Here is a 27033-nt window from a genome sequence, read left to right on the forward strand (position 1 = left end):
TTTGTGGGTCCGCTGCAATTTCACCTCTGGTCCAGAACCCACTCAGTTTTGAACACAGAAATTTTGTATAAATGATATTTTCAAAGCCAGTGGTAAACCATGCAACACTGTTAAACATGTAGCATTACCATTTTCTGAAAGTAATCAGCAAAATTTTGTTTCTTAATGAAGGCAACTAACTGGTAGTCTTAGTCATACGAAGCCCAGGCTATGGACTAGCTATGGTGAAGTGCCTAGCTGACAAGCCATTCAGCTCATGTCTACAAAAAGAGAAGGGAGAGAACAACTGCAAAGAATGTTTTCTGACAAAGCCATTTCAAAATATAGTATCTTATTCTAGAGATATTACACTGTTTATGAGTTGTGTATTCTTTCAAAAAGAGTAAATGACACTCTTGCCTATCAAAACATCTCCAGATGTTGGCTGCTTCCACCAACACATCGCCACAACGTTGATTATTTTTGCTATTTTTAAGTCATTTTAAACTACATTCAGCATATATTTTTTTTAAAGCTAGCCCATTATTTATGACAGAGATGCTCATTTGTTATCCGCTTTGAAATGCTGAGGAAGCGGAAGAGCCATTATGAAAGCAACACTAATGAAAAAGGGCAATCCTGGCCACAGCATTAACGCTCATTAAGGATGTCCAGCACAAGACCTGCCAACGCAGCCAGTGCTCGCACGGCGGGCTGACTGGCCCAGCAGTTGTGCCAACGTGGAGCAATCCCTGTTGTGCACAGAAACCGACGGCGTGGGCAGCGGAGAGAGACTGAAAGTCATCCCAGAAACTGGCTCAGACGTAACCACCCGCCTCAGTATGGCGAGTAAATGAGGGAGAAAAGCCACTGATAGTATCCTGGCTTTGCCCCGATAGCTAGGAACGCCTTTCAGCTGCTAGACTCCTACGAACACCACCAGAACCCAAGTATCCCGCCTGAGGGGTGGGGTGATCACCTGTATTTGGGACCACACTGTGCAAACACAGTATCTCCTATTTAAATATTACCTCGTACACGCAAATGCGATGTAGGTGTCAGAGCGTCAGCTATTACAACACCTCAGAGCTTGACCTTATCAGAATATCATTTACAGCCACATGGTTTTGACATATTACATACAACAGCTGTACAGTCCATAAATTAATTACCCTTCTTATGGCACAGACTATCAAATGAAGTGGTTCAAAGGGAATCTGAAGGGACAGTTTTGTATCTGTGTCGTTCCTTCAAGTCTACTTGTCAGAGTATTTTGTACTCTCAATAAAAGGAGTCATAATAGTAAACACCATAGTGTGTTTACATATATAGGATTGAAATACTGTGAAATCCTAATAAGACAGGGCTTACAACCTATGCTGTTGGAAGAGCATAATAGATATCATACATATTGAAAAAAAAAAGGCAGATGGAAACATTTTTTTACTTCTGTTGTTTTTCAGTTTTGTTCTCAGTATTATATTTCACATTCACTTTAAAACTTGGTGAATATAACATGGGAGACTGTCTGAAGCAGATCATAGGGGGGAAAAAAATGACCACTAAGAACAAGCCACACTATTTCCATGAATTGATTAGTACAAAACTGTCATTAAAAGGAACTAGCCTGGTTCACACACAACCAAAGAGGTCAAAGAGACCTTTCATCCAAATCAACAAACTAAATCTGCCACAGTAGAAATCATGTTTACTTGAAAGTTTGAATAACATTACTGAAATGAAATTAGCTATTGATTTCCAATTTCTTCTTCCTGCAGGAATATTAATGTAATACTAAAAACTGACACACCTGATACCATTGCTAGTGCCTGTGGAGGAAAAAATAAACAAACCAACAAAAAAACCACAAGGGATAACCAGAAAACAACACACAACTTACCACTGTAATTGGTCAATTGACAGGTCAAGACTGAGGTCAACTTTTGAATACAAAAATATACGTTGATATGGCCAGGAAAAAAAAAAAAATATATATATATATATATATACACATCAAGAACCTCTTCCTCTGCACCATCAATCTTGTTATGACAGTTAAAGGTCAAAGCAAGAACAAAAAAGCTAATTAGAGGGAGAAAAAGAGAGAAAATGCTTTCTTTGGTGTGCAGTGGCAAAGGTCTAACTGAACTGAGGGATAAAACAGCTGTGGTGTGTGTGGACAAGGACATACCATGCCATGGGGCCAAAAAAAAAACACACAAAAAAAAAACAAAAAACACACTACACAGCAAAATGGGGGCAAAAAAATCCACCACCACCACCAAAAAAGACAGTGAAATGGAGTAGGTCCTTGGTGACGTTAAGAAGTATAGCTGTATTTTTCAAGAATTCAGCTTACTACTAAAGCTTCAGAGACCTACCAAAGGTCAGAAGTGATAGGAATTTGATGGTATCAGATTACATAGGAGACATTTTCATACACAGCAAAACCATCAGCCCAGTAGGTGATGTTGGCGGCAGCAGTATATGGTCAACTTCACTGTACCCTTTTCTTCTCCAACCAGAAGCTTCTGTACTCCAGATCCACCTTTGGATCCAGATCCATCTTTGAGTATTTAGAGCTGGAAAACAGAAGTACAATCCAAAACATACTGAAACCCATAGGGACATATTGACTTGAGCAGAAATTTAATCCAGCCTCAGATGAAGAGTTTATCCATCTGTTCTTTGAGAAGGATGAAAGTCTATGTTTTAAGTGGATAAAATACCAGGGATTATTGGACCAAAATTAAAAGCAACTTCTTCCCTAGCAGAGAAAACAAAACCACTGACTGCTATAAATTCTGAAGGGCATAGGATAAGCAACAAAATTTGCCCTGGCATTAGCAACACATAGGAACTGAATTAGTATTTTCTTAATTTTACAATAATTTATAAATACAAGTGGATATTCCCAAACCATGTAAGTCAGTAGACTTCGTGTAGCTAGCTGCACACTTACATATGTGCAAGTTTACATGATCAAGACTGATGGGAGAATAATTTCACTGCAAGATTTTTAGACAAACTATCTTTATATTTAATTTTTTTCTTTATGCAAGTTTTTGGGGCTTGTGTTTGTGTGCTTATTTTTAAGCACCAAGTTCCAGCCTACAGAAAACTTGAGAATACTGTTTAGTTTTGAATTACATATTCCCTATGAAATGGACTGTAAACACTTTTTCTCCTATCAGCTTGCTAGATGATTAAAGCAGTCCATAAAGCTTTGGAGAATCAAAGAACTGGACCTGGCTATATAGCTTTTAAATTATGGACATTATAAAGCATTGTTATATTTACAGTCTATGTTTTTCTTTAGTATTCCAAACTTCTGAAGTCAGTGAGACGACATCAAGACAGTCTTCATACATGAAAGATGTACCAAACCTAGTAAAGTGCTCTGAATGAGTTACCAAAACCAAGATTTTTGTTTTTAAAAGCATATATACCATAGGTTCCATGTGACCATCAAAATACTCAGTCCAGTATACAAGATACCCTGAAGTCCCCATATTCTTCCTTTTTCTAATCCCAAGCCAAAATAACTCCACTGTTGTTTTGTCGGTGTTTTTTTGTGTTTTTTTGTGTGTTTTTTTTTTTTTGTTTCGTTTTGTTAAATTTTTAAGTCCACTCAACAGCTTCTGAAGTTTGCCAAAACAAAACTTCAGAAGACAAAGTATATCAGCCATTTATTTATCAATGAGTTTGAAATCAACACAGCAGCTTGGAGTACACAGAGAGCAACTGACAGTGTTATATCTTCAGTACAAGTTTTATTTGGTAGAAATGCTTTGCCTCGTATCTCTATAAACAGGAAGACTCAGCTATTTCCTTCAACCAGCACTAGAGAGTTACTAAAATAAGATAATAAGCTTGTAGCAAAATCTACTTGAAAGCAACAGACCTGCGATACTGGACATCTTGACAGGCATAATAGTTCTCTGTTGGCTTGTTTACAGCTTGAATATGTTTTTTCTATTTTCAGCATAAGTGAAGGCTACTACAGGAAAGCATACACTACCAAATTATACTGCAGGGCACCAAAGGAAAGTAGTGGTATTAGGTAACAGTAAGAAGACAGACTGAAATATCAAGGAAAGAAAAATCCAGACCCTTTTTCTGAAGTCTGCTTTTGTGTTTTGTGTTTCTGTAGACATCACTTGAGGTTGCATTCAGTGTACAAGGCAAGAGATTTGAAGCAACCCAAGAGTCATCATCCAATCAAAAATCTAGCTTGTCACTTCTGTCAAATTGCCTAGACTCTGCCACCTCATAGGAAAATAAAGTGTAGAGTTACATAATGTCAATCATTAATAAATCATTTGTTGCCAATCACTTGAGCAGTACTCGAATAGCTAAGATATTTACATTTTAAACAAATATGTTTGTATCTCAAAAATAATCATTAATGTAACTGCTTTGCTTTTTTCCCACCACCACAATACAACTCCTTGTTGTCTTTGGCCCTGCAAGGTGGCTCACAATGAAGCCCAGCCCCTTCCATACAAAGTCAGGAGACAGCAGATGTTGATCACAAATGACCACACTTAGTATCTTTAAAGATTTTCTGAACAGAGGACTTATATCAGATTTTATTTCAGTGGCCTGACAAAATTCAAATAACGTTTTTTTTTCCTTCTTCACCAAAGGAGCATTTTATTAAATAACTCATTTAAGAGGTAATCAGGCAACTTATTTTAACTATTTCATCACTATCAAGTGGTCAGGCTTAGCTCTCATTGAAGCAAATTGCAGGTTTTAAAGCATATGTGCAATCAGGTGGAATTCGTTTGATCTTACAGCATCCTTAAGAATCGTGGAGGATGTAAGTGTTGGAAGGAGGTGGAGAGAAGTGGAGAGAAGAGGATTAAATTAAACAACAGTTTGGAGGAAGTATCTTGCTGTTTTTTGTCTCCACTGATGAAATCAGGTCTATGGCATTAAAAACAATGTGAGAAAACAAAACACAGCTAATTTGCATTGTCTCCTTCCTTTTCTCATTTAAAAATCAATTGCTATGTCCTTCAGCAGCAGATGCGTTAGAAGGAAAATAGAGCAAAACCAATAAGCTGAATTTGCATCCTGATCCTAATCACCAGCTCCGAGAGCCACACGAACTGGTCTGTTGCTATAGCGGACAAAGAGAGCTCTCACCAAGGTGAACCAAAGCAGCACCTTGGGCTACCCATCTCTCTGCCCCACATGTAGGTGGGCACATGCATGGTGCAGAGCAATTTGATGTGGTCAGGACAGAGCACGGTGCCCGCCCTCCCACAGACAGCCAGGAGCCAGGCACTGCCTGTAGGATCAAGCCCAGCCATCCCCGAAACACGCCCGGTAATGCTTCCAGAGGTCTGCTTACAAAGTGTCACCCTTCAGTAAAAGGATTAGAGTGGAAATAGCCCACACTTGGCATGAAGCTCTTCAGTTGGGGTTTGGTTTGGGTCACTGGCAAATTAGCAGTTTAAACTAGATTCACTGTTGGCAGATTTGATTTGGTAGCAAATTTTTAGATCCTGCTGTGCAGTTTTGCAGGAAGGACTAAGCCTGGGCGGAAGGGGGACACAGCACTTCACACAGGCTGCCTCTTGAGCAAGGCGGTGGACAGACCAGAAGTCCACAAAACACTCCAGCTGAAGGAACAGGGAGCAGGGACTTACCTCAAGACTACTACTGTTTACTCTGCTGTCATTTAACATCGTATGGCAATTCCTACAAGATTTTAAAATAAGGCATTCTCACAGATACAAGATACAAAAATAACATTTTAGTAAAACTACAGCTAAGCAGCATTTGGACAACATGTGCTACCATAAATATTATATGACACTATTACTCCTTCTTTTATAGCGTTATGTTCCCAGTGATTGATTCTCAGAGCTACTTCTGTAAAAAGAATAGCTATTAATATTTTTCCATCAGAGTTTTAAAATAGTTGTTTTTGCAAATTATTCAAGTATTCTATTTTTCTCACATTTGTTTTGCTAGAAAGGAAAATATTTAATAAATTCATAAAGATGGCATAAATAAAATTATGCTGGATTAATAGTTTCTTAGATAAAAATGCTTTACGGCACTGTAGGGTCAGTAAAAGTTTTACTGATCTGCTTCTTCATCAGATAATTTCACTGATGGCTATTAAAACACTAGGTGAGTCTACCTGTGAAAATTATTTCGCATTATATAGTAGTACATTGAGGTCTGTCAGTTTTTTCTCCTAGGAAAATGTAAACCTGAAAATTGGTCCACTGCAGTTCGTTCATTACCGGTCTGAAATACTATTTTACTACCAGAGACATTTTCCTTACAGCAAAAAATATCACTAATTTGTCATTTATATATTAGCTCCATCTTAAAAATTGAGAAGGTATAATTGAAGTCTAAAAAAAAAAAAAAAAAAAAAGAGATCTTTGCAGTTAATAATAGAGAGTCATCTTTTCCCACGTAGGCTGCTGCCCCAGTACTGTTGCAGATATCATCCCTCATGTTATGGAGTAAAGTGAACTAACTCCAGAAGCAAGGCATTCCCTTTTTCAATTTATTATTATTATATTGGGTTCCTTGATGATCTAAGCAAAGCAGCACTGTCCTACACAAAACATGAGTGTCCTGAAGGTGCTCTGCTGCCTTGACAACACAGAGAGAGGAGAGAATCATCATTTCTGGTCCACCTGAACTGGACACAACTGACATTAAACATTGATGCATCCACTACTCCGGGTTTGCTTTTGAAATGTTCCCATGCTTCCAGAGAATAGGGATTTATGTGAGGGGAGGAACACTGGCCTCCTATCAGGGCAGGAGAGTTCCTTCTACAATTGCAAACATTTTTCTCAAGGTATAGGAGAGCCAAACTGGAAAGAAGCTCCACATAGGTCAGCTGTATACAGACACTACATAGCAGGCTCTGTTCAACAAGATAGCAACTTGAACAGAACAACTATAAACAGTGTCAGTTTAAATTAAATACGTTTGTTTAAGCCATACGTTATATGACAGGTATCAGCCGCATCCAAGAATGTAAAATTTATGAAGCAGATGTTAAATATAAGGTCATCCTAAAAACGCTCAATTAGTGGGAGGGGGACCATATTTTCTGGTCATCTTTTGTTTGTTAAAGCAGGATTCTTCTCAGTTCTGCCCTAACCGCCCCTTAACACTGCACCCCTGAGCTGTACTGTTTTTGTGCTTTCCGCCTTTGCAACTCTGAGGGCTGCTAACTTCCTGGTTTTATTAAATGAACACAGAAATCCTCTTAACCATGATTCGCAGCTTCACTAAGAGTGGCTTTAGGGAAAACCAAACTCGCGAAGCATTCACCATACAGCCATTTCCCTCAGCAATACAGCTGATGATGTTGTAGAAAATAAAATAACAACAAAGAACTATGCAAGGTCTCCCCTAGCAGGAGGCTTGCTGGAGCTTTGGCACTGAATGCATAGCTCTTGTTAAAGGTCACTGTAGTTTGGCGTTTCAGAATGCTTACTTTAACATTCACAACAAAATGAACAAAGCGCCTTATTTTTATGGCTCATATTGATTGTTCCAACGCACGCTGATCCTATCTTCTACAAACAAAGCCAGGATTTAATTGCACTGGAGCATTAAGCAGACAGCCTTTAAAACTCTCTTCCATTGAACCTGAGCACCTGTTTGAGCTGCAACTGACTGTGTCAGAAAGGACCGCAGCAGGTGCTACGCTGCAAAACAACCTGTATTCCTATACATGGGAAGAAACACTCCCAAATTAATTTCAAAACACGTAACTGAGAAGGAAGAATTAGGAGTTTGCCTTTTTAACCTTCTCATAGATGAACACAATTTCAGGTTCTTAAAAAAAAAAAAAAAATCCCCATTTCTAGGCATTGCTGCATTATTCCTAGCACAGCTAGTAGGGGCTCCATATTAACAGCAACACATCTAAATAAATCATCAGTGCAAAATTCCAAGTGTCAGCTTAAAACTGACAAGAATATGTGTGCATATATATATGTGTGTATATATATATATATATTTACTTCTATTCATTCTTCTAGATGTATGCCAAAATTTTGTGCCTGTTAAGATCTTAGTTCTTCTTGGATCACGAAAACAAAGCAGTAAAGCATATCAATGAACACAAGCTCGTCATTTTCCATATTGAGGAAGCGGTCAAATTTCCAGTCCCCTGTAAATTCCAAAGAGGTAATTTATTTGGCATGCCCAGTAACGCAAAGGTACAAAACAGCATTCCAGACACCTCAAGGAAAGACCAAAGCACAAGCCACATGTGCCTGGACCACCCCACACCAAACCCTCTCCTACCGACGGGCAGGATTTCTCCACGTTAGCTGGCATTTTGTTTCCCAAACACCAACACCAAGCCTTGCACTGAGCAAGGCCCCTCCTGAGGCAAACCACTCAGCTGCAATGCTTTTCCAGCGAATATGAGGCGAGAGCTGCTTCCAGCTCTGTGACAGACGTGACACACACCAGCCCCACAGCCTCTCCGAAGCGATGATGAGCACCGGAGAGCACCATGGAAAGAGACGCTGTGAACTCCCAGCAGCGCCTGCACGAAGGGTTTGGCTCCATTTCCTAACTCCTCCAAGGGAATCGCCTGTAAATAATGGCACTAAAGCTGCCTGCTGCTCTTTATCGACATGCACAAAAGTTGCCGCTCCACATGTTTGGGAACAAAGTGGAAAATGGGTATGTTCAACATTAGGCACCAAAAAGGAAATAATACACACTGTACATCAGCAGGAGGGGATAACAGAGGGATAACCAAATCCCTTCATTTTCTTTCAATATTTCCTTTTATCCTACTGTTTAGGGTGGTGTTTTTTTGTTGCTGGTGGTGGTGCTTGTTTGTTTGTTTGTTTTTGTGGTGGTGGGTTCTTTTGTTTGGATGTTTTTTGCTTATTTGTTTGTTTCATTACAGTGGACAAGAAGAGGTCTTACTAAGGTAGACCAGCCACATGGAAAATGACTGACACCAACATCAAGCAACTAGCTGCACCAGGTCCATATTACCTTAAGCCACCACAGCTCTGAAGCAACTTAACCCCAAATTTATTTTAAAAGTTTGCAATTTCAATTTGCATATATATATATATATATGAATATAAATGTGTGTGTGTGTGTACATATGCATGCGTCTGCAACCTACAAAACCAGGTAGCCACCTGGTCACTCAAAGCAGCTCTCTCAGGATGCATAAAGGACAAGGCCAGCACCAAGGTAGATAGTGCATCTGTTCAATGATCATAAAAGAGAGGAAGGAAGTACTGCGTAAGTGAGAACACAGAATAATATTAATAGGTGAGTCACTTCTGGATTCAGTAGTTTTGAGACCCCTTTTGGATATGAGCCATTGGTCAAGGGGAGATTACACTCACATCTCTATAGAACTCTAGAAAGAGTAGCAGATCTTGACTCACCCTCCTCCTCCTGAGTCACTAGGCATCCTTCCCTTTATTTGCTGGCACTAATATTAAAACCATGCTCACCTGTTCAGGGAGCAGCAACAACAATATGCCTAGGGCTACTTGACTAAATGTCTACAGAGAAGAATCAAGCCTGGAATTGCCTATCAGCACAGACAGTACTAGTCAAAACTCTCAACTGTGGACAAGACTAAACATTTTCCACTTAGAAAATAATTTGAGAAGTATTATTGCACATGGTGCAAAGATAAATTACCGACCATTAGAACATGTTGTCAGGCAGGTTGTGTCCCACTTCCTCTTCCTCCTCCTCAAACACTGAACATAAATTACAACTAGTTATTTCAAATGTAATCAAACCCTGCCTGGTATCAAGACTTGCTGATGTCTTCACTCTGCCCATCTCTCTTCACCATCAACTTGGAGGAAAATAAAAAAAAAAAAAAAAAACTACAAAACACAACAATTGCATCCCCCAAACACACAAGCAAAGCAACAAAGAAAGCCACACTAACAGCAACCAAAAAAAGAAAAAAAAAGTAGAAAAAAAGCCAACAGGCATACATAAGGCTGGCAACAACTCTTCAGTGAGGGGAGCATTCGGAAATGGTATACCAACTTTCAGACTTCTTATAACATGCACGAGTTTTAACCTTTCCATGTTTATACATTTTCACAGCAGATTAACATCTACCATCTCACTTTTAGAAAAAAGAGCCACTAACAATTGCATATGCAGCACATGCACTGTCAAGCATATGCATTACTGAGTGCAGGGAATTAGAAAAGTCTGAGTCAGTTACTGGTGTGATTAGTCATTTTATACACATCTTTCTATTCCTAAGCCTTCTCATCTCCTAGAATTACAATTAATGGTATAGGGACCACATCTGGAAAAAGAATTGTACAACTTGTTTTTAGACAACCACATTTCTTGTATGATAGCTAAAAATCTTCCAGAATTTCTCCTATAAACATATTTCCAGCAATTTCAGCTCTCCCATGCAGTCTTTACTCCTATAGCAATAGTCTCCTGCGGAAAAGTATTATTATTTTTTTAAATAACTCAGGCACACATTTCTCTTGCATGATTAATAGTTTTCCATATTAAGATGACAACACAAGCACTGAAGCATCCTATCACAGCAGGCAATTAAGGAGGAGATTCAAATGAAAAAAGTGTTAGTATCGCAAAAGACTAGCTGTTGTCGCACCATGAAATACAAGAAGTAGATTAAGAGAAAGATAACATTTGATAGGTAGCCAATACTTACAACAAAGGCTAAAATTGCCAGGCAGGACGGTCAATGAGGAAGGAGGAAAATAAAGGAAGAGAAGTACTAGCATGTACAAATCTGAATCAGTGGATTCATCCATCTGTCAAAACCACCTAGCACAGAAAGACTCAGCAATTGACCGTATCAGTAAGTTTAAGAGCTCAACTTCCTCTATTTCACTCTATTTCAAGGAGGGCTGAGCCTGGCCACATAATGCAGAACTAGCTGCTGTGCCGCGGTGGGCGACATGACTGCGCACACCAGCAACAACCTGGGTGCAGGCAGCGAAGGCTGCAAGCTGGAACAAAACCAAATCCCAACTGCTAGCAATGGCGTGACAGCTGAAGTAAGTACTCCTTTGGTCAACAGACACTGTCACCACCAGTCTCGGGGTAACGGGGATGCTGTTTTAGAGCTGGTTCTGGTATCGGGCAGGAGAGCTGACCAGTGGTTCAAGTGGTTCAGGACTGGTCACAAGCCAACCCTGGCCATGTCAGATCACACCACAGAAACATGTCAAACTGTCTAGAATTTGGGAAGGGCAACCTCAGGAAACCTACTGGAATTTATTAATGGGGCTGACGAGGCTGAAAATTTTCAGAACATGTTTACAGAGTAACTGAAAGCCCTTCCCAGCCTTTGGGCTTGTTTTTCAAGCTAAAGAACAAACTTGAGGTGAAGAGGATTTCACACTACCTGGTTTGTGATTATAACCTTACTTGTAATGCTAAAGATAAGCAGAAAACCTTCTCCTACAAAAACTGACAAAAAGATTAAGAAAAGCAAGCATGTTTCAGAGCTTATGGGGTACAGAGTAAAAACAGCTAGAAGCCTACTTGAGCTGAACCAGGAAAAAGAAATAATGGGGGTATTACTGTTTCTATGCATTTCAGCTTCAAAAAAAGGTAAGACAGGCAACTATCTACTCACTGAGGCTGAAAAGGATGCTAAGGGAAAAAATAAGCAGGAACAAACACTGAAACGTACTTTGCCTTCTATTTCAATAAAGATAATAAAATGATACACTGAAAATGAGGCTTGGATAATGGTTATTACCACATACAGTGTGGAAACAAAATTAGAACATTTACAAGAAAGAAATAAGGGGATCTGGATAATCTCCATCCCACAATGCTGAAATAATTGGCACACAGAACAATGACAGATACACCAAAAATCATTAAGAGAGGGAGGGGGGAAAGGAAGTAGTTTGGGAGAGAAGGAAAGCAATCTTGGCGCTACAAGCATACTAGTATGACCTTGATAACACAAGATCTGAAAAAGAAGTCAAGGAAATGTAGTAGTGAAATGAACAGTGAAATGAAAATGAGGCAGATTTGATTTTAATGGGGTAGTTTATTCATCAAAAAAGGATAATACAGTGAACTTAAACCAGAAGTAAAGCAAGAGCTGATGTGGTCCCTCTTCGAACAATATTTAAGGTGGAGACCTGTAAGAGTTGAAAGATGAACAAAGCACTGGCTGAAGGAAAGGCAATAAAAAGATATCCAGAAAAAGAGACAGTACAGTGTTCCTTAGGTACTGTGAAATCAGTTATTAAATAATTTATGTACCAACAAAAAGTAGGTACCCACTAGTGACTTCTGGAAAAAAAAAAGTTGGGAGAAACAATTGTTCCTGAAACCATCTCACAGAAATTTGTCAGTCTTTTGGGTTGGCTGGAGCAATGCAAATGCAATGAAATTTGCCTACCAAATGAAAGCCTATTATGAACAATGACTTTTGCTATGGTCCCATTAACAGGAGATGAAGGGGAGAAGAGAGATCTCAGAACACAAAAGACCATATATTCCTGTTAGCCCTCATAACAGCTGTTTGATACTGATGCTTTTCAGTTATTCTACAAACAAGAAAACGTATTTTTACTGGAAAACCAGGAGCAATCAATTATATAAAGTACTGGTAAACCACTATTTGTAATTTTATATGGTCGTGGTTACCTAATTCAAAGCAAAAGCACAGGAAAAATGACATGCTTCCCCTCAAATACTATTCAATTGAAACAGGTGCAGAGAAGACTATTCAGAGGATTGAAAAAACTATTTTATGAGGGAAGCTGAAGCACTTGGAATGCTTTAGACTAACAACTACATGCTAAAAGCAACACAACTCTGTAGGTACATCTTGTGTAGAGCAGAGAAGACTTTATAGGGAAAGGATGGCTTGGTCAGAGTGGAAATGCAGAGAAATCCCAGCTCAGAGTGTGGAACTGCCTTTCAACTGGGATGGGGTAGATAAGGGGCAAAAACTGAAAATCCACTGATTATCTGAGACAGAAAAAAAAAAATCTTCAACAACTCACTGTTTGGCTCAGGCATGGAAGGGCTCCCTCTACCCTGAAGCAAGAGATACGACTCCAGCCAGAGAGATGGAGGACAAGCTGTACTGTAGCGGGAAAGGAAACATCGGCAAGGTCTGCATGGCACCTCACTCATATTTTTAACTACTGTTCAAGTAAAGCTTTTCTGGGTCAGACTTCCGTAGTTCAGGTACAGTCCATTCCCCACTTATCCCCTGTTATAACAGAGATGTAAGACAATGTCTCTGACCCTTTACGCTGTTTCCGTGGGGCACACTACAGTTTACTCACCGTTTCAGTCTTTCATGAAGGCTTTCAATTTGTTAGAATGCACAGAGAGAGCTAGCAACAGGCTCATCAAGATTTAAACTTTTCTTTTTTACATGATTGTTTGGGGAAATTGTCCCCTTCAGCCCTCCAATCCTAAGTCAGCCGTACTTTAATAGTCCATTACAAGAAGAGAAACAAATCTCAATATTTACTTTTTGTTGAACTATCAGATAAACGCTCGGTCTATTTCTGTTCTATTCACATTCTCCCACAATTTCCATTACAAGGTATGCACTGAGCACTTTGACAAGAAGTTCCCCACCACTAAGAATCTTAGTGGTAGAAGAAGAAGGAAATATTTAGTTAGGTTTTGGTTTCAAGCAGAAATACATTTTCAAAATTAAACTGGAATTCACCCCCACATCTTACTCCTTTGCAACACAGGCTCACACATTCTACCAACTCACAGATATAAACTCTAAATTTTGCTAAGCGAATCTGAATCCCATTTAGCTGGAAACAGCTTTGGTTTGTTTAACTGTCCTGAATTACCAGTAAAACCTACTATACTGCCCTTCTGATTAATTTGGTTAGAAATGGTTCATGGTAACTTTTGTTCTCTTCACGAGTTTGCACAGTATCCAGCAAACAGGACTATCTGCACTGTGTACAATATGCAACATACTGTTGCATCTAAAATGAACTTGTTAATCATTAAATTGTAAAGATAACATTGATATATGCTATGTTGCTTATTTTCATATCCTTAGTAAGGCGTAAGACCTAAAAAGGAAGTCTGCAGGATGTATGCCAAAAACGTTTGGTTTTCAGAAAATTTATGTATTATCTTTCACATAGTAAACCCCTGGTCTTAGCCTCTACTTGCTAGTACAACAGTATTCTTCTGGCAAATTAACTAACTTTTTCTTCCAGTTTCTGCTCCTTTTGTTCTGCTTTTTTTTTTTTTTTTTGAAAACGAGTTCATCTTGCCATACCCTGTAACAGCTTGCAGTAGTTATCTTTGAAAAAAGTTCCCTTTTCCAACGCACAAGCATGACTGCACCCTATTTAAAGATGAACTTCATCTCTCCAAGTTTCTTATTAAAAAAAAAAAGAGTTGATGATGTAATGCAATGTAATGGTAATCCATGGAAAAGGGTTTATAGTTCTCTGAAAGCAGCAGGCTACCGTGGAGTCCAAAGCAGTTTAGAGATGAACTATGAAAGGAGAAAAGCACATTTGATTTGCGTAACTGATTCTGATTTTATCCCTAGTCAGTAGTGACTTTACAGTCAATAAATGAAACAAACATAACTGAAAGGAAGACTAAAAGGGGAAAACTAAAAGGGGAAAAGCTATGCAAAGCCTACTTTTAGCTTTTATTATTATTATTATTTTAATTTATTTCCTCATTCGTTATCTAAAGTATGAGGGTCATACCTCCTCGAAAAACCCTGGCAAGACTGCTATATAAGAACAATTATCACATGCATATAAAAACCTAAAACTATTGTCCTATAGTTAATACCTACCTTTCTTCATTCTATGTTCAAGTGTTGCTGTTTACAAGTCAGCAACCTGTATCTCATTTCTCTACTATCCCAACCCTGAACAGAAAAAAAGAAAAAAAAAAAAGAAAAAAAGAAAAAGCCAAGACTTTCCAGCCAAGACTTTCCAGTAAAAGTGCTAGAAGTGTTTCATAAAGACTTCTTTACAGAGAAGCACTGGCTTTTATTCTATTTTTTGATTAAATAAAAGCATAAAGACAGTATATAACTTATTCAAAACTTCTGAGAGTATTTGATGTTTCTCTCTCAACAGCTCTCCCTGACTTGCAAGAATGTAGCTAGTACCACTTCCAAGTACTCTGGTCCTTTTCTTTCCTTCCCTTCTACAAAACAAGATGTGGTTATGTTTGACATCATGTTAAAACGTTCTGTATTTTTTTAAACCGGCTTGAAAATATACTGCAGCAAGTTAATTTTGTTTGGGGATTACATGTAAGCAAAAGCAAACACAACAACCATATACATATCAAAAAGCAAACAAACTCATCCTGGACGAAGATGTTAGTTGTATATAACAGTAAGAAAGATCTGTAAAATTCACTCTAACTTAAACATTTTCAAGTTTTCATTGCTACCACACGTCCCCTGAAGCCACTACCCTCATGCCACTGGATGAAATGGCTGATGGGCAGCTTAGAGAAGGTTTCAAGCTGGCACTACTATTTAACTACTCACATTAAGCTCACGTACATCTTTTAAAACACATGAAACACCTATGTATTGTCAACTGCTTTTCCATATAACGTTGTGATTAGCAGCAATATTAGCTCCAGGAGCTACTGCCACCCCACTGCATGGCTCGCCTCAATGTCTACCGTGCACAAATTCATACCACCTCGTGGTACTGCTTACTCCTGCGCTACAGACCAGCTAGAAAGCTTGTACTCACAAGAAAGGAACAAAATCTCCATTCCTAGCTCAAACCAGCAACTTGATGAAAACAAGCCTACTCATGGAGGTGTACAGGATTTACCAGCAATAAGGAGCTCCTTCAGAAAACTATAATATTGTTTATAAACATATCTTTTAGGCAACAGGAATTTGATCATTCTAGGAATCTCAGATGAAGCAATTCTGAAGCACAGCTGACTGGTTTTCTTGACCTGATTCACCCCTGAACTGTATTCGCAGCCAGGCAGTAAGAGGGAGATGGCTGTGAACCTAGGGGAAGACCACCGAGGCTGGTGGGAAGGCCCACTGACGTATGCTTAGAAATGGCTTTTGGTAACTTTTGTTCTCCAAATGAAGAATGGAGCCCAGATCCCTCCCTCTGCTGTATCTGAGCACTACCTGCTGCTGTTCCTAGTTCTGAGGAAGCCAACAGGACCCAGTATCAGCACATGCTCAGTCCTCTAGAAAACACTGTCTCTGCCAAAGCTGGAGATGGATCAGACATGTAGTTAAGGAGAATCAGTTTTAGAAAATACCTCCTCAAATTCAGAAGCTTCACCGAGGATCCTCTGCCTTTCCAGCCTGAACCCTGGCAGATTCACAGGTCCTCGGCTCCTGTCACAGACAGCTACTCACACACCAACAAAAAAGTCACACGAAGCTCTCATGCCACCTAGGAAAGTCAAATAACTGCAGCAAGCCCACCATTACTGGGCTTGGTAGAAAGCATCAACAAAAAAATAAACATCCTGTTATTGAACTCCCTGAGAATCTACGCTCTCAGTTTCACTTGATTAGTGTCACCATTTTAACTAAATTATTCTCTGCAAGAAGGTTTTCTGGAACAAAGCCCATAAACCAATGATCCATGAAAAACAATTAGAACTATTTCCTTTTCATAAGTTGTGTAAGCAGCAGAGATCCTGTCAGTTAGGGCTGGAAGAAAGTCATCATACCTTCTTCTTCTTCTCTTCCTCCTCCTCCCCCCTTATTCTCCCCCACCCATTCACCCCTTCAAATATATCACCCCTCAGTAATAAAGAGCAGCTTTTCTGCCTCTATGTATTCAGAACATATCAGCCTTTGACTATGTTAAATAGAGCGCTTCCTCAGACACAGCATCTATTCTGTCCTCCTCATGCTCATACGAGCTCTATCCAAACAATCTGAAGAGACAGGATGTTTAAATTCGGGGGGAAAAAAAAAAAAACCACTCTCTGGAAGGCACAGAAAAGGAGCTTTTTAAAGAGCATCATCTGTTCCTGATAAGCAATCCAAATTGTGCTACTAGTTTTTGCCTACATTTCATGACCCAGTGTAGCATCACACCCATCCTAAACAGTTTAATTTAGGGCTGCTGTAACCCCTCAGAGAAGTTCTCCCAGAGAACACTTCTGACCATAACAAAACATTAAGACACCCAAGATGCACATAAGTCTAAAAACTATTTATTCTCGGAGTTCAACCCTTCTTCTCCCAGAAGTCAAGGGCAAAGACTCCACCAGCTCAACTACCAGGACTCTTCTGAATTGTTAGCCTCAACTCTAACCCCATTACTAGGGAACAGAAGTAGACTTAACCACCGGCCCTACAATTGAGCACACTAACTGGCACTGTTTATTTGTGTATGAGGATGGTGCTTCCCTCTTCCATGTGCCCTGCTGAGTTGGAGTGCAGTACCAATGCTGTATCCACACTTGCTTTGACTGCTTTCTCAGTGGCACAGGGGCAACCTAATATTCCCATCTTACTAAGTGTTTGTTAAGCCAGTTAAAAAAAAGTAGTATAATAAGGAGTCTCACTGTAAATTATTCTCTTCCTGTTCTAGATACAAATGTGTTTTTTTGGAATTTCAAGATTTTCCTCAAACAGAAGGTGTTTACATGGGATGGAATATCCAAGAAAGTAAAAATGTTTGTAAAGGGGAAGCATACTGGTGTGATTAAGCCACAAAACCTATACTTAAGTAACAGATTCTCTGTTCCCAGCTCTGCAATTATTTTTTATTGTGCGATTAAAGGACAAATGTGATTTTTTCAGATGCTCTACAGTGGAGAGCTACCCATATAATACCTGAATTCATATGAACTGAGCATCCATCTGCTTGAGTTTTCAAAAACCTGAGAGCCTAGGTACATACACATACACACACAAATCTAGAGAGAAAATGTAATATGTATGAACTTGCTAACTGCCTATCTTGACATGTAGAAGTCATCTCTTGGCCTTATCATGACCAGGGCTTTCTTTTCCTTTCCTCTTCATATATATATAATGACATATTTCTTCAGCATTAAGCCCTTACACCTGAACAACAGGCTTCAGTGGATGCTGCCACAGAATATATTTCTCTCAGTTTTATGCACATTACAAAATGACCCATTTCTGTTGATCACGAGGTAAGTACTTATTAATAGCTGTTTCATATTGCCCTAGCGGCCCAAACAAAGAACAACGTGATTTTAATCTAAACAAATGTGGCAATATTACTTCATGGAAATCATCACATTTGAGAAGCAGCAGACATTGCTGAGTGTATGTTCACAAAACAGACTCTTCCAGATTCATGCACGCACATGTGAGCACATGTACTCTCAAGAAGTCCCTACTCCCCTGTAGAACAGGCTGACAAGATGTTCCTTAAAAAACATGTTGTACCTACATCAACAGTTTGATGCATCAAAAAGTGCAGAAGCAAAATGCATCTTTCACTGGAGAAATAGCAAACAGATGCACACATTAATTCTGTACTCTTAAAAATCTGTTCGCTAACTGCAAAACAGTATAAAATTAGTTTTTCATCCTTGACCAGGCAGTGAAAAAATGCTTGATTTGAAGGTCAGATACATTGTTCCAGCTAAATGCAAGCCCTAAGTTTTCAACTGACACCTGCTTTGGCGAACTCACACAAATCAAAATCACCCATTCTGCCTTCAAAAAAGGAATTTGGAATTTACTGTGTTAATGGGACATCGTTCATTTATAGGTATGACAGTTCACACAAACTTGTTTTTCAGTGGAAAAAGTCACAGACAAAACTATTTCAATTCCCCTTGAGGAGAAGGGGGAAGCTTTTTGTGAAAGTTGGCAGTCTCCTTTGCCTTTTCTTCAAATGAAAGAAAAAAAAAGTCAATACAAGAGAAGTGGAACTAACTACACAAGAAATACTGTGAAAGCACAGAACAATCTGTCCTATAACCTGCAATTACAAGTCCCAGGCAACCTCCTTTAACCAAAGGACCAGTAAGTGGGCAGTCACAAACAAAAAGCAAGGGGTGTCTATGCGTTGTACATGACAAAATAATGCTTAGAGCTCTGTTTCCCCACCCCAAAAATATAAAGGGGGAAGACTTTATACAGAGTGTACAGAAAGTTGCTGTTAAATCAACAAATAGCAGTGCTGCGCTCCCATCCAGTCCAGAAGAGAAGTTACAACACGCAAGGCACCACCTTGCCTTGCCATTAAGAAATGATGCATTATAGCATCTGTACAGTGATCTGCTCACTCCAGCATACACTGCACTGGCCACAGATGGCTTTTTTTTGTGTGCGTTTTTTTTTTTTTTTGAAATCTTTCCAATCTGAAAAGTCTTATTGTTGCACTTCCACATCTTCTAGGGTCTATTCAACAACTGATCACAACTCTGAATCTTGGGATTAGAAAAGTTTCAAAGACAGCTCTGTTAAATCTTACCATCCTCTCCCATTTAAAACTCAGCACGTACTACTACTTATTCGAGTAAACTTTGTTAATCTTCATGCAAATGTATTTGGGTGTTTCATTCTCAGGGCAGGTAGTAGAGATGAATGCTCTTTCCATGACTAGAGAACTTTCCTTGAGTTAATTGAAAACAGGCATATTTTGAATAACAAACACTGTTGCCAATAGTCTTGCAGGGAGGCAATGCAAGAATGATTTATAGACTGTGAATATCACGTAAATCTGTCTTCAAGTAAAAGAATCATCTCTGCATAGAATAAATGTAAGTACTCAGTCATCAATGCTCTGAATTCTACATATTTCCTAACTAAGCAAAAAAACACAGCATATCCTAACCCCCTCAGAGGTTCTCACACAGCAAGTTATATCTGTATTTATGTCTAAATAGAGCCAGAATGGCAACGCTCAATTACAACATTGTAAAATTAGATTATATTTCATGTGTTTTCCAAGTCTTCCTTCTACCATCCCATTTTCACATCACCTTTGCATTTACTACTTACTCTGTGGTCCAAGGGGAAGGCAGTAGTCAGTCAATATGCTGGAAGCTAAAAGAAGAGGGTTTTTTTCCATCTATAACAGCTGTTGTGAACTTCCTTTTTACTGTCATTTCCAGCAAGTGTTTTTATTTCGTTTTCATCTGAGGCCTGCAAATTCTGACTATTACAGGGACGGAAAACAAAAATATTTTTTTTCATGGAAACTTTTGATGAACATCAGATGCTTGAGCAATTCTCCTGATTCATAGTGGAAGTACATTCTACAAACTTCTTTAAAGGCATGCACAACTTTCTTTTGTTTACCATTTGGGAGTTATCACTCTGAGGATCTGGATCTCACTTCAGGTATCTTGCATCTAACACACAGTAGATTTACTCTGAGTAAAGCTAAAGCTACCTTCTCTGTAGACATCCACTGTGTCCTAGGCATATGCAAACTCTGACCATGCTGAGCACAGTAGGTCCTCATTTGCATTGCAGCAAGAAAGTCAACGTATATCAATGACTATGAATGCATTCAAAGAGAAAAATTGAAAAGAAAAAAAAAAAAGAGGAAAGCCACAGTAAATACTTCAGTAGCCATATTAAAATCTGAAAAAAAAAAAAACAAAAAAAAAAACCACCCTCTGAATCTGGTGATCATTGAGTCAAACAATACTGAACATGAAATAACCTCAATTCTTTACATTTGTTTTGCTGTTCTGTGACTATCATAAGCTACATTTTAGTCCTTTATGGTACAGAGTACACTTGTATCAGCTCCTCCATAGCACTTAGGAGAAGAGCTGTGCTGAGTAGCTCTGGAAGAAGGTGACTCCGAAAGCAGAAACTTAAGAAAGAAACTTGGCGTTCTTGACAAGTTAGGGGAAAAAAGTGCCTTCTTTTAAAAGAAGAAATTTGCATGCCCATTTTGACTCATCAGCTGTGGACCATGCTGATGAATGTCACACTGTACTCAAGATGATGCCATATTTAAAGGTAGCTCACCACAGACAAACTGATTTCCATGAAGCTGTCCAGTTACTTGGTGATAATTTGGGGCATTAAGAAAATAAAGCATAGCCAAATACAGTGACAAAGAAACCATAGAGGCTCCACCACCCACTCCTATTGGTCCTTCACGAACTAATTGCAAAAGATTGATTTCTTTATTTCCTTCTGTTCTAAACAAGAGTTTGACCCCTAGCATTGCACCTGGCTGGAGAGGAGTATTAACAAGGCACTGAACGCTCTCCAAGAGCAGGACTTGATTTCAGCCCTTCCATCCACCCAAGTCACTGCAAGAGTGGGGCATGATGAAGCTCAACAACATCCAACAGAGCATCAGGATTTTTTCAGGTTTACCAGATGTTTAGCAAACAACTTTAAAAGATGCTTAAAGTACTTGCGAGCTTGGCAAATGTTAACTTTGCATCTGAAGGGCAAATTTCAGAGGCTCCACTATAAAACTGCAGTATTTGATAGATATTAGCTGCATGCATATGGACATACATAAATACAAATGGCTCCAGACAGGAATGGATGGATCTGCTTGTGAAATGACGATCCTTCAGGACTTGATTTCAAGACTCTGGAAATAGCTGTTTTATCCCCAAAGCAGTTAGAACATCTAATTTGTAATTACTTGGTCACTTTCAGTTTAATAATGGAGAGACACTGTGCTAATCGAATACCCAGTCTCGCACTCCCTGGAGTGCAACATGGGAACAGAGGTCATCGCACACAGGCAAGGAGACAAACTCAACAGCTCAGTAGGCTCATAGTGAAATATGCTTCAGAAATGTAATTGCCTTCCAGAAATCACTAATTTTGAAGGGATTCTTATAAACCCATAATTACAGAAGAGCAAATCCTTGTCATAAAACACTGAAAACTATATTCATGCAGTTCTAAAAGAAGCGCTTTCAGCAGCATGGCCCATTGGAAAGGTATTCTTGCATTATGCTCCAACATAAACAACACTTTAACGCAATGCCCAGGAGCCACACTGAAGACTGTATTACTGCAGTGAAGACATTCCGGTTCAATTTGATCCATCATCCCTTCACAGTGGAAGGCAACTGGAGTCCAGTGGTGGCATTTTGCCTTCTTTTTTTTTTCCTTCCAGGCATCAAACACGGCTCAGTATGACATTCTGTTCTGCAAAACTCACACCACCTTCATCATTCAACACTTAGGAATATTTAGAGTTATCCTTACCATAAGGATTGGGAAGAGAGTCCATCTGTCCTTCTATCGTTCAGTTACCTTAGCACAAAGCTACTGAAGCCCACCAACCTCAACAATAATTGCTGCCGGTTTTCCTTTAGAACCTCAGCATTCCTTCAGGACAGCTCCACTGCAAGGGACGGAAGAAAACCGCCTCTGATGTTTTGCTGGAAGAGGAATACAGCTATGAACAAAGGTTAAAACTGAAAACTTGAAACTGCTTCGCAGAGGTGTGGCTGCTGAAACCTGACATGGTTGCGTCACCAAGTTTTTACTTTGGCAAACACAGCTTCCTGAATTCAAACAAATCTTAGACAGAACTATCTTTTGTTCCAGCAATAACCAATTATTACACAGACATGCTTTCAAGGTCGCTAGCGGGAAGAGTAAACTACACCAGGATATGTCAGTCACAAGTAATGTTTTAAAAAAGTTAACACCGAACTATACATATTTAAAGCCTCCCACACTTAGCAGGATGCAAAGTGCTTACTTCCTTCCAACTGACCACAAATAAACATGCACAAAAAGATTCACAAAAAGGCAACGTTGGATGTTCATATTCTTCTCTGTTACACTTCATTTCAACATTGCTTACAATCTAAATGATTCTTGGTTTACCTTGGCAATATAAAACAAAATTAAATGTCTTGCTTGAATGATTTTGGTAGAAGAATATGTTGCCTTCAAAACAATTTTAACAACAGGAGGAAAAAAAAACATGTTTACCAAAGACTTTGTTCTCCTTTATATTAGGAAACTAATGGAAATACAGATTTGGAAAAGAAGCATTTTCACAATTGCTAATATGGGCTATGTAACTTATATTAGTATTTTCCTCCAAAATAGAATAGTGCTCAAATTACAAGTATTGTTGTACTTACGCTAATAAAGACATTTATATTTAATGAATGCAAAGTCAAAAATACAATCATTCCTAAAAGTATCGCTTATTCTCTTCAGGAGTGCATACATGCAGATTATTACTAACAAAAAAGGGCATTAAAAAAACACAAAAAAAAGGCCAGTTTTTGAGACAGACATCGTAGGCAAGATGAAAAAAAAAAAAAAAGTACTTTAAAAGGAGATATAAAGCACCTTTCTTAAGGATTTAAAACAACTTCTATTAAGACAAAGGAGGAAGATCACACCACATTTTTTCTGGCAGGGAGGTTTTGTACCTTTCTTTAAATAAGATGATTATGACAGAAGTTAAATACAAGATATTGGACTGGACAAACACCAGCATGTTCTTGTACTAAAGGTCACCAAGCGTGTAGAAAGCTTTTCTACAGGCTTTCCTATACAATTGGTAAAAACAACTTTTTTTTTTTTTTAAATTTCAACCTTGTATTCCTCCTTCAGTTACTGTAAACTGATACTGCCAAGTGAATACTGAGTGATAATAAAGAAAACAATGCGATTGCTGTTGTTTTGTTTGGTTGTCTTTGACAAATGCATGAATTGTCACATCTACTGCTTCAGTATATTGAACTATACTTCTGCTTTACTGTGCTTCAGAATATATAACAATATTACAAACAAACATCACAAGAGCATTGTTTTGGTTAAGATGCTGTTAACCTGTGATTACTGGATTTAAAAAATATTTTTAAAGAATCTAACAGGAAAAAAACATACACTGGTAGATCTCACTGAGAGCAGAGTTGCACAAAACAACTTGAATTGTAATGTTTACTGCTATCATGAACACATTCTCCATGCACACACACATGCACAATGATTAACTGCCATAATTCAATGCAAACAGTAATAAAAGTGTTTTTTTTTCTCCCTAAGTAGAGAAGTTAAACACCTTCCTTTCGCAAGCTTCAAAAGTATGTATTGAGATAACACTGACATGAGGCCTCCTCATGCCCAAGAAAGTACTTTGCATCCATGACATATGGACTTTGAAGCACGAGTTTTCTGCTTGAACATGCCTACAAAAGCAATTCACATGTCAAGTATTTATACACACATACCTGGGTAAAAAATTAACAAATCCAGTATAAGTCCAGTAGGCATACAAACTGCTTTGCAGGCGTACTCTGTAACGTGGTGAATAAGAGTAAGAATACTTGCTAAGAGCACAGTGAAGTTTAAAGACCCTCTGAAAACATTTAACTCCACTTGGTGCTCATTAATGGCAATTGGTTAGGATTTAACCTGAGCATCAAAAGAAAAGGTTATTTTCTCATCAGGAATTATGAAGCTGTCTCTACCACAACAGGTGGAGGCATAAACATCAGCCACCATCTGCTAGATTAGATGGGTCTCCAGCGTGATATGCCAAAATATCCACACCCCACTTACAACTCCTACATCATCTCTTGAAAACTTCACAATGGATCTCAGAAATCTGAAGGACTGACAAGAAGACCCAATGTGACACGAATGAAAAAAAAAAAAGGGGAAGTGAACGAATGACACCACCAAGGGAATGTTCCTCCAGCCTCTGGAGGACTTCATGACCTGCACGCAGAGGTCATGAGCTACACATGTCGTAGGGCTGTTCTTCAGACAAAAACTGCCAGGCTGGAGAGAACACTGGTACACCTAACCAACACCATGTTTCTGAAAGCGGTCATTATTTGCTTCTCCATTTATGTCAATAACAAATTCAGAGACACTTCCTTCTGAAAAACAAAAAAACTCAGAAACATGCTTATGTCGAGAAGTGTGATAACTCTATAGTTTTCTAAAAATTGATTATTTACTGTAACACCTACTTGTTTCCTATATGAAAGTCTAAATCATCTCAATTCTCGGGAGAATTTTCTGCTTTAGTAGTCTCTGCAGGAGATGTGTTTTTCAATGTAAACATTAATTCTGTGAGAACAAGGATAGAGAAAAGAGTGGGTGGGAGTATTTCCTTTTCCTTGGATTTAGTTTCACCGGCTGCTCATTGTTTACAGGCGATGTTCTACCTTTCCATTGTTTCATACATTTCCCCCACCCCTTTTCTTGATCCCTTAGAGGCAAGCAGTTAGATAAAGCGATCTATTTTCCTCCCTGTAGTTAAAATTCGGTTGCCCAACTCTGGATTTATTTAAACCAAGGTCCTGTTTTGATCTGCACACTCATGTCTGTCCTGCTTCCTTCCTTCACAAGACAGTAATTAAGCCTCTGTAAATCCTCTTAGTCCAATGTGATTTTCTTGTCTCCTTGTCACTCCCTCTTGCTGTTTCATCAGGTTACCCCGTGTTTCTTGATAAGCTTGCCTAGTCTTAACTAAATTAAATAACTGACAATTCTTACACAATTTTTGTCATTTCATCATGCTACTCACATTCAAGGTAAAAATGCACATTTTTGGAACAGAGCAACCCCTTCATCCTTAAATTCTACTGGAACTCTTTGGCATATTCAGCTGGCCATGACATCTTCCTATGTGAGAGCTTCACTGCACCAGACTGAATTACTCTCAGGCTGTAGAATGTTAAGTAAAGAGATATCTGTTCTTATTAACCAGACAAAACAAGCAAAGCCCACAGAACTGGAGTACTCACAACCACAGCCTCATCTACTTTTTCCTTTAACTACCAATTAGAAAAGGAAACATTTCATTTACTTTCTATATTTGTAAGGTGACACGTTACAGCGCAGACCATCTGCTTCACAGACCTATCACCCTTCTGGTTTCCCTCCCATATACGTTTATCTCAAATATTTTACGACTTCTTGTATTGGGTTGAATTCCCCTTTTCTGAAGGATCCCTGTTGACTCAGTCTTGCTGCATTACTACCAGCTTCCCTTTTTCTTTTCTGTTTTTTTTTTTTTCCCCCTCCAGACATGTCTTCTCTCTGAGACCAGATGTTACTTAAACTTTTATGATCTAAATTTAATTATTTGAGTTTCTTTCCTTCCTAAGTTAGAGGCATGCCATCAAGAATTTGTCTGAAGGGGTAGGAGGGAGGGAAATAAATCTTTCCTCCACAAATTCGCTGGGCTTGTTTGGGCTGGCATCAGTTATCAGCTCAGAGCTTCCACTTTAGCTGTATTTTTGCGTATTATTTACGACAATTGGGCAACTATTAACAGCCTTGATGTTCACAACAAAACCACATATTGCCTGTACTAGGACTGACAAACATCATGACTTAGTTTCCTTTGTCTATTACAAAGATTTTCAAAACATTTTTGAGTCCAAGCTAAATTTTAGTTTTAAATAAGTAAAAGGTGTGGGGGTGGAGACAGAGGAGGAAGACCTTTTTAAACTGCTAACTGAAGTGTTTAAATCATGGCTGACACATCTAAGTTTAAATAATTACAACTGTTGTAATAGAATTTAGCAAACCGTAGTCAGGTGTCTCTATTTACTGCATAAAAAGGCAGGCATTCAAAACCGAGGGAACCTGTTAAAGCACGTTGTACAGCTTAGCTCATCTTTCCAGATCAGTAATACAAAATCCAACAAATACCTTTTAATGCAGAATTGTATTAAAAAAAAAAAAATCCTTTGGTGGAGGAAAATACAAGTCTTCCTCCTTCATACTCTGAGTTATAAGAAACACAGAATAGCAAAAGACTGTATCTGTACTTTTGAATGACAATTTTAAATCGTACAGCTAACCAGAATCAGTGTAAAAAAACTGATGTACACCACAAGCAATAAGAAAACAAAACACCCTAAGGCACACAACTTTAATTACACCTCTGATATTATCTGTATCAGTAATCAGCTAATGTTGATTGTATAGATACAGCTTGTTTATTTCTAACAGACCTTGTACTGTACGTACAAAAAAGGTAAGGAGCACTGGCCTGTGATTAAGCCCCCTAGAACACAATTTGAAGTAAAATTCAAGCAATAAGAATGAAATTAATTTTATTTCACTTTAACTGCAGTCTAGTAGAGCTCCTCACA

General features: G+C 38.7%; 1 protein-coding gene across 13 annotated transcripts in view; it reads right to left on the bottom strand.

The window, feature by feature from the left end:
- EML4 (EMAP like 4) overlaps positions 1–27033 on the bottom strand; it is a 158222-nt gene that overhangs the window by 96608 nt on the left and 34581 nt on the right. Inside the window, exons 1-4 of one of the 13 annotated variants that reach the window (XM_035564311.2) lie at positions 24895–24964; positions 24148–24213; positions 22154–22329; positions 19958–20114 (exon numbers count right to left, since the gene is read on the bottom strand). The exons of 6 other annotated variants lie outside the window; for them this stretch is intronic. In XM_035564311.2, coding sequence (XP_035420204.1) covers positions 19958–20027 — 70 coding nt within the window. In that variant the 5' untranslated portion in view covers positions 20028–20114; positions 22154–22329; positions 24148–24213; positions 24895–24964. Of the gene's footprint in view, positions 1–19957; positions 20115–22153; positions 22330–24147; positions 24214–24894; positions 24995–27033 lie in introns of those variants that run through there. 6 more of the 13 variants (XM_035564347.2, XM_035564328.2, XM_035564355.2 and 3 more) reach the window with 6 other exon arrangements.

This window comes from Cygnus atratus, chromosome 3, assembly GCF_013377495.2.
Source record: "Cygnus atratus isolate AKBS03 ecotype Queensland, Australia chromosome 3, CAtr_DNAZoo_HiC_assembly, whole genome shotgun sequence".
Classification (NCBI taxonomy): domain Eukaryota; kingdom Metazoa; phylum Chordata; class Aves; order Anseriformes; family Anatidae; genus Cygnus; species Cygnus atratus.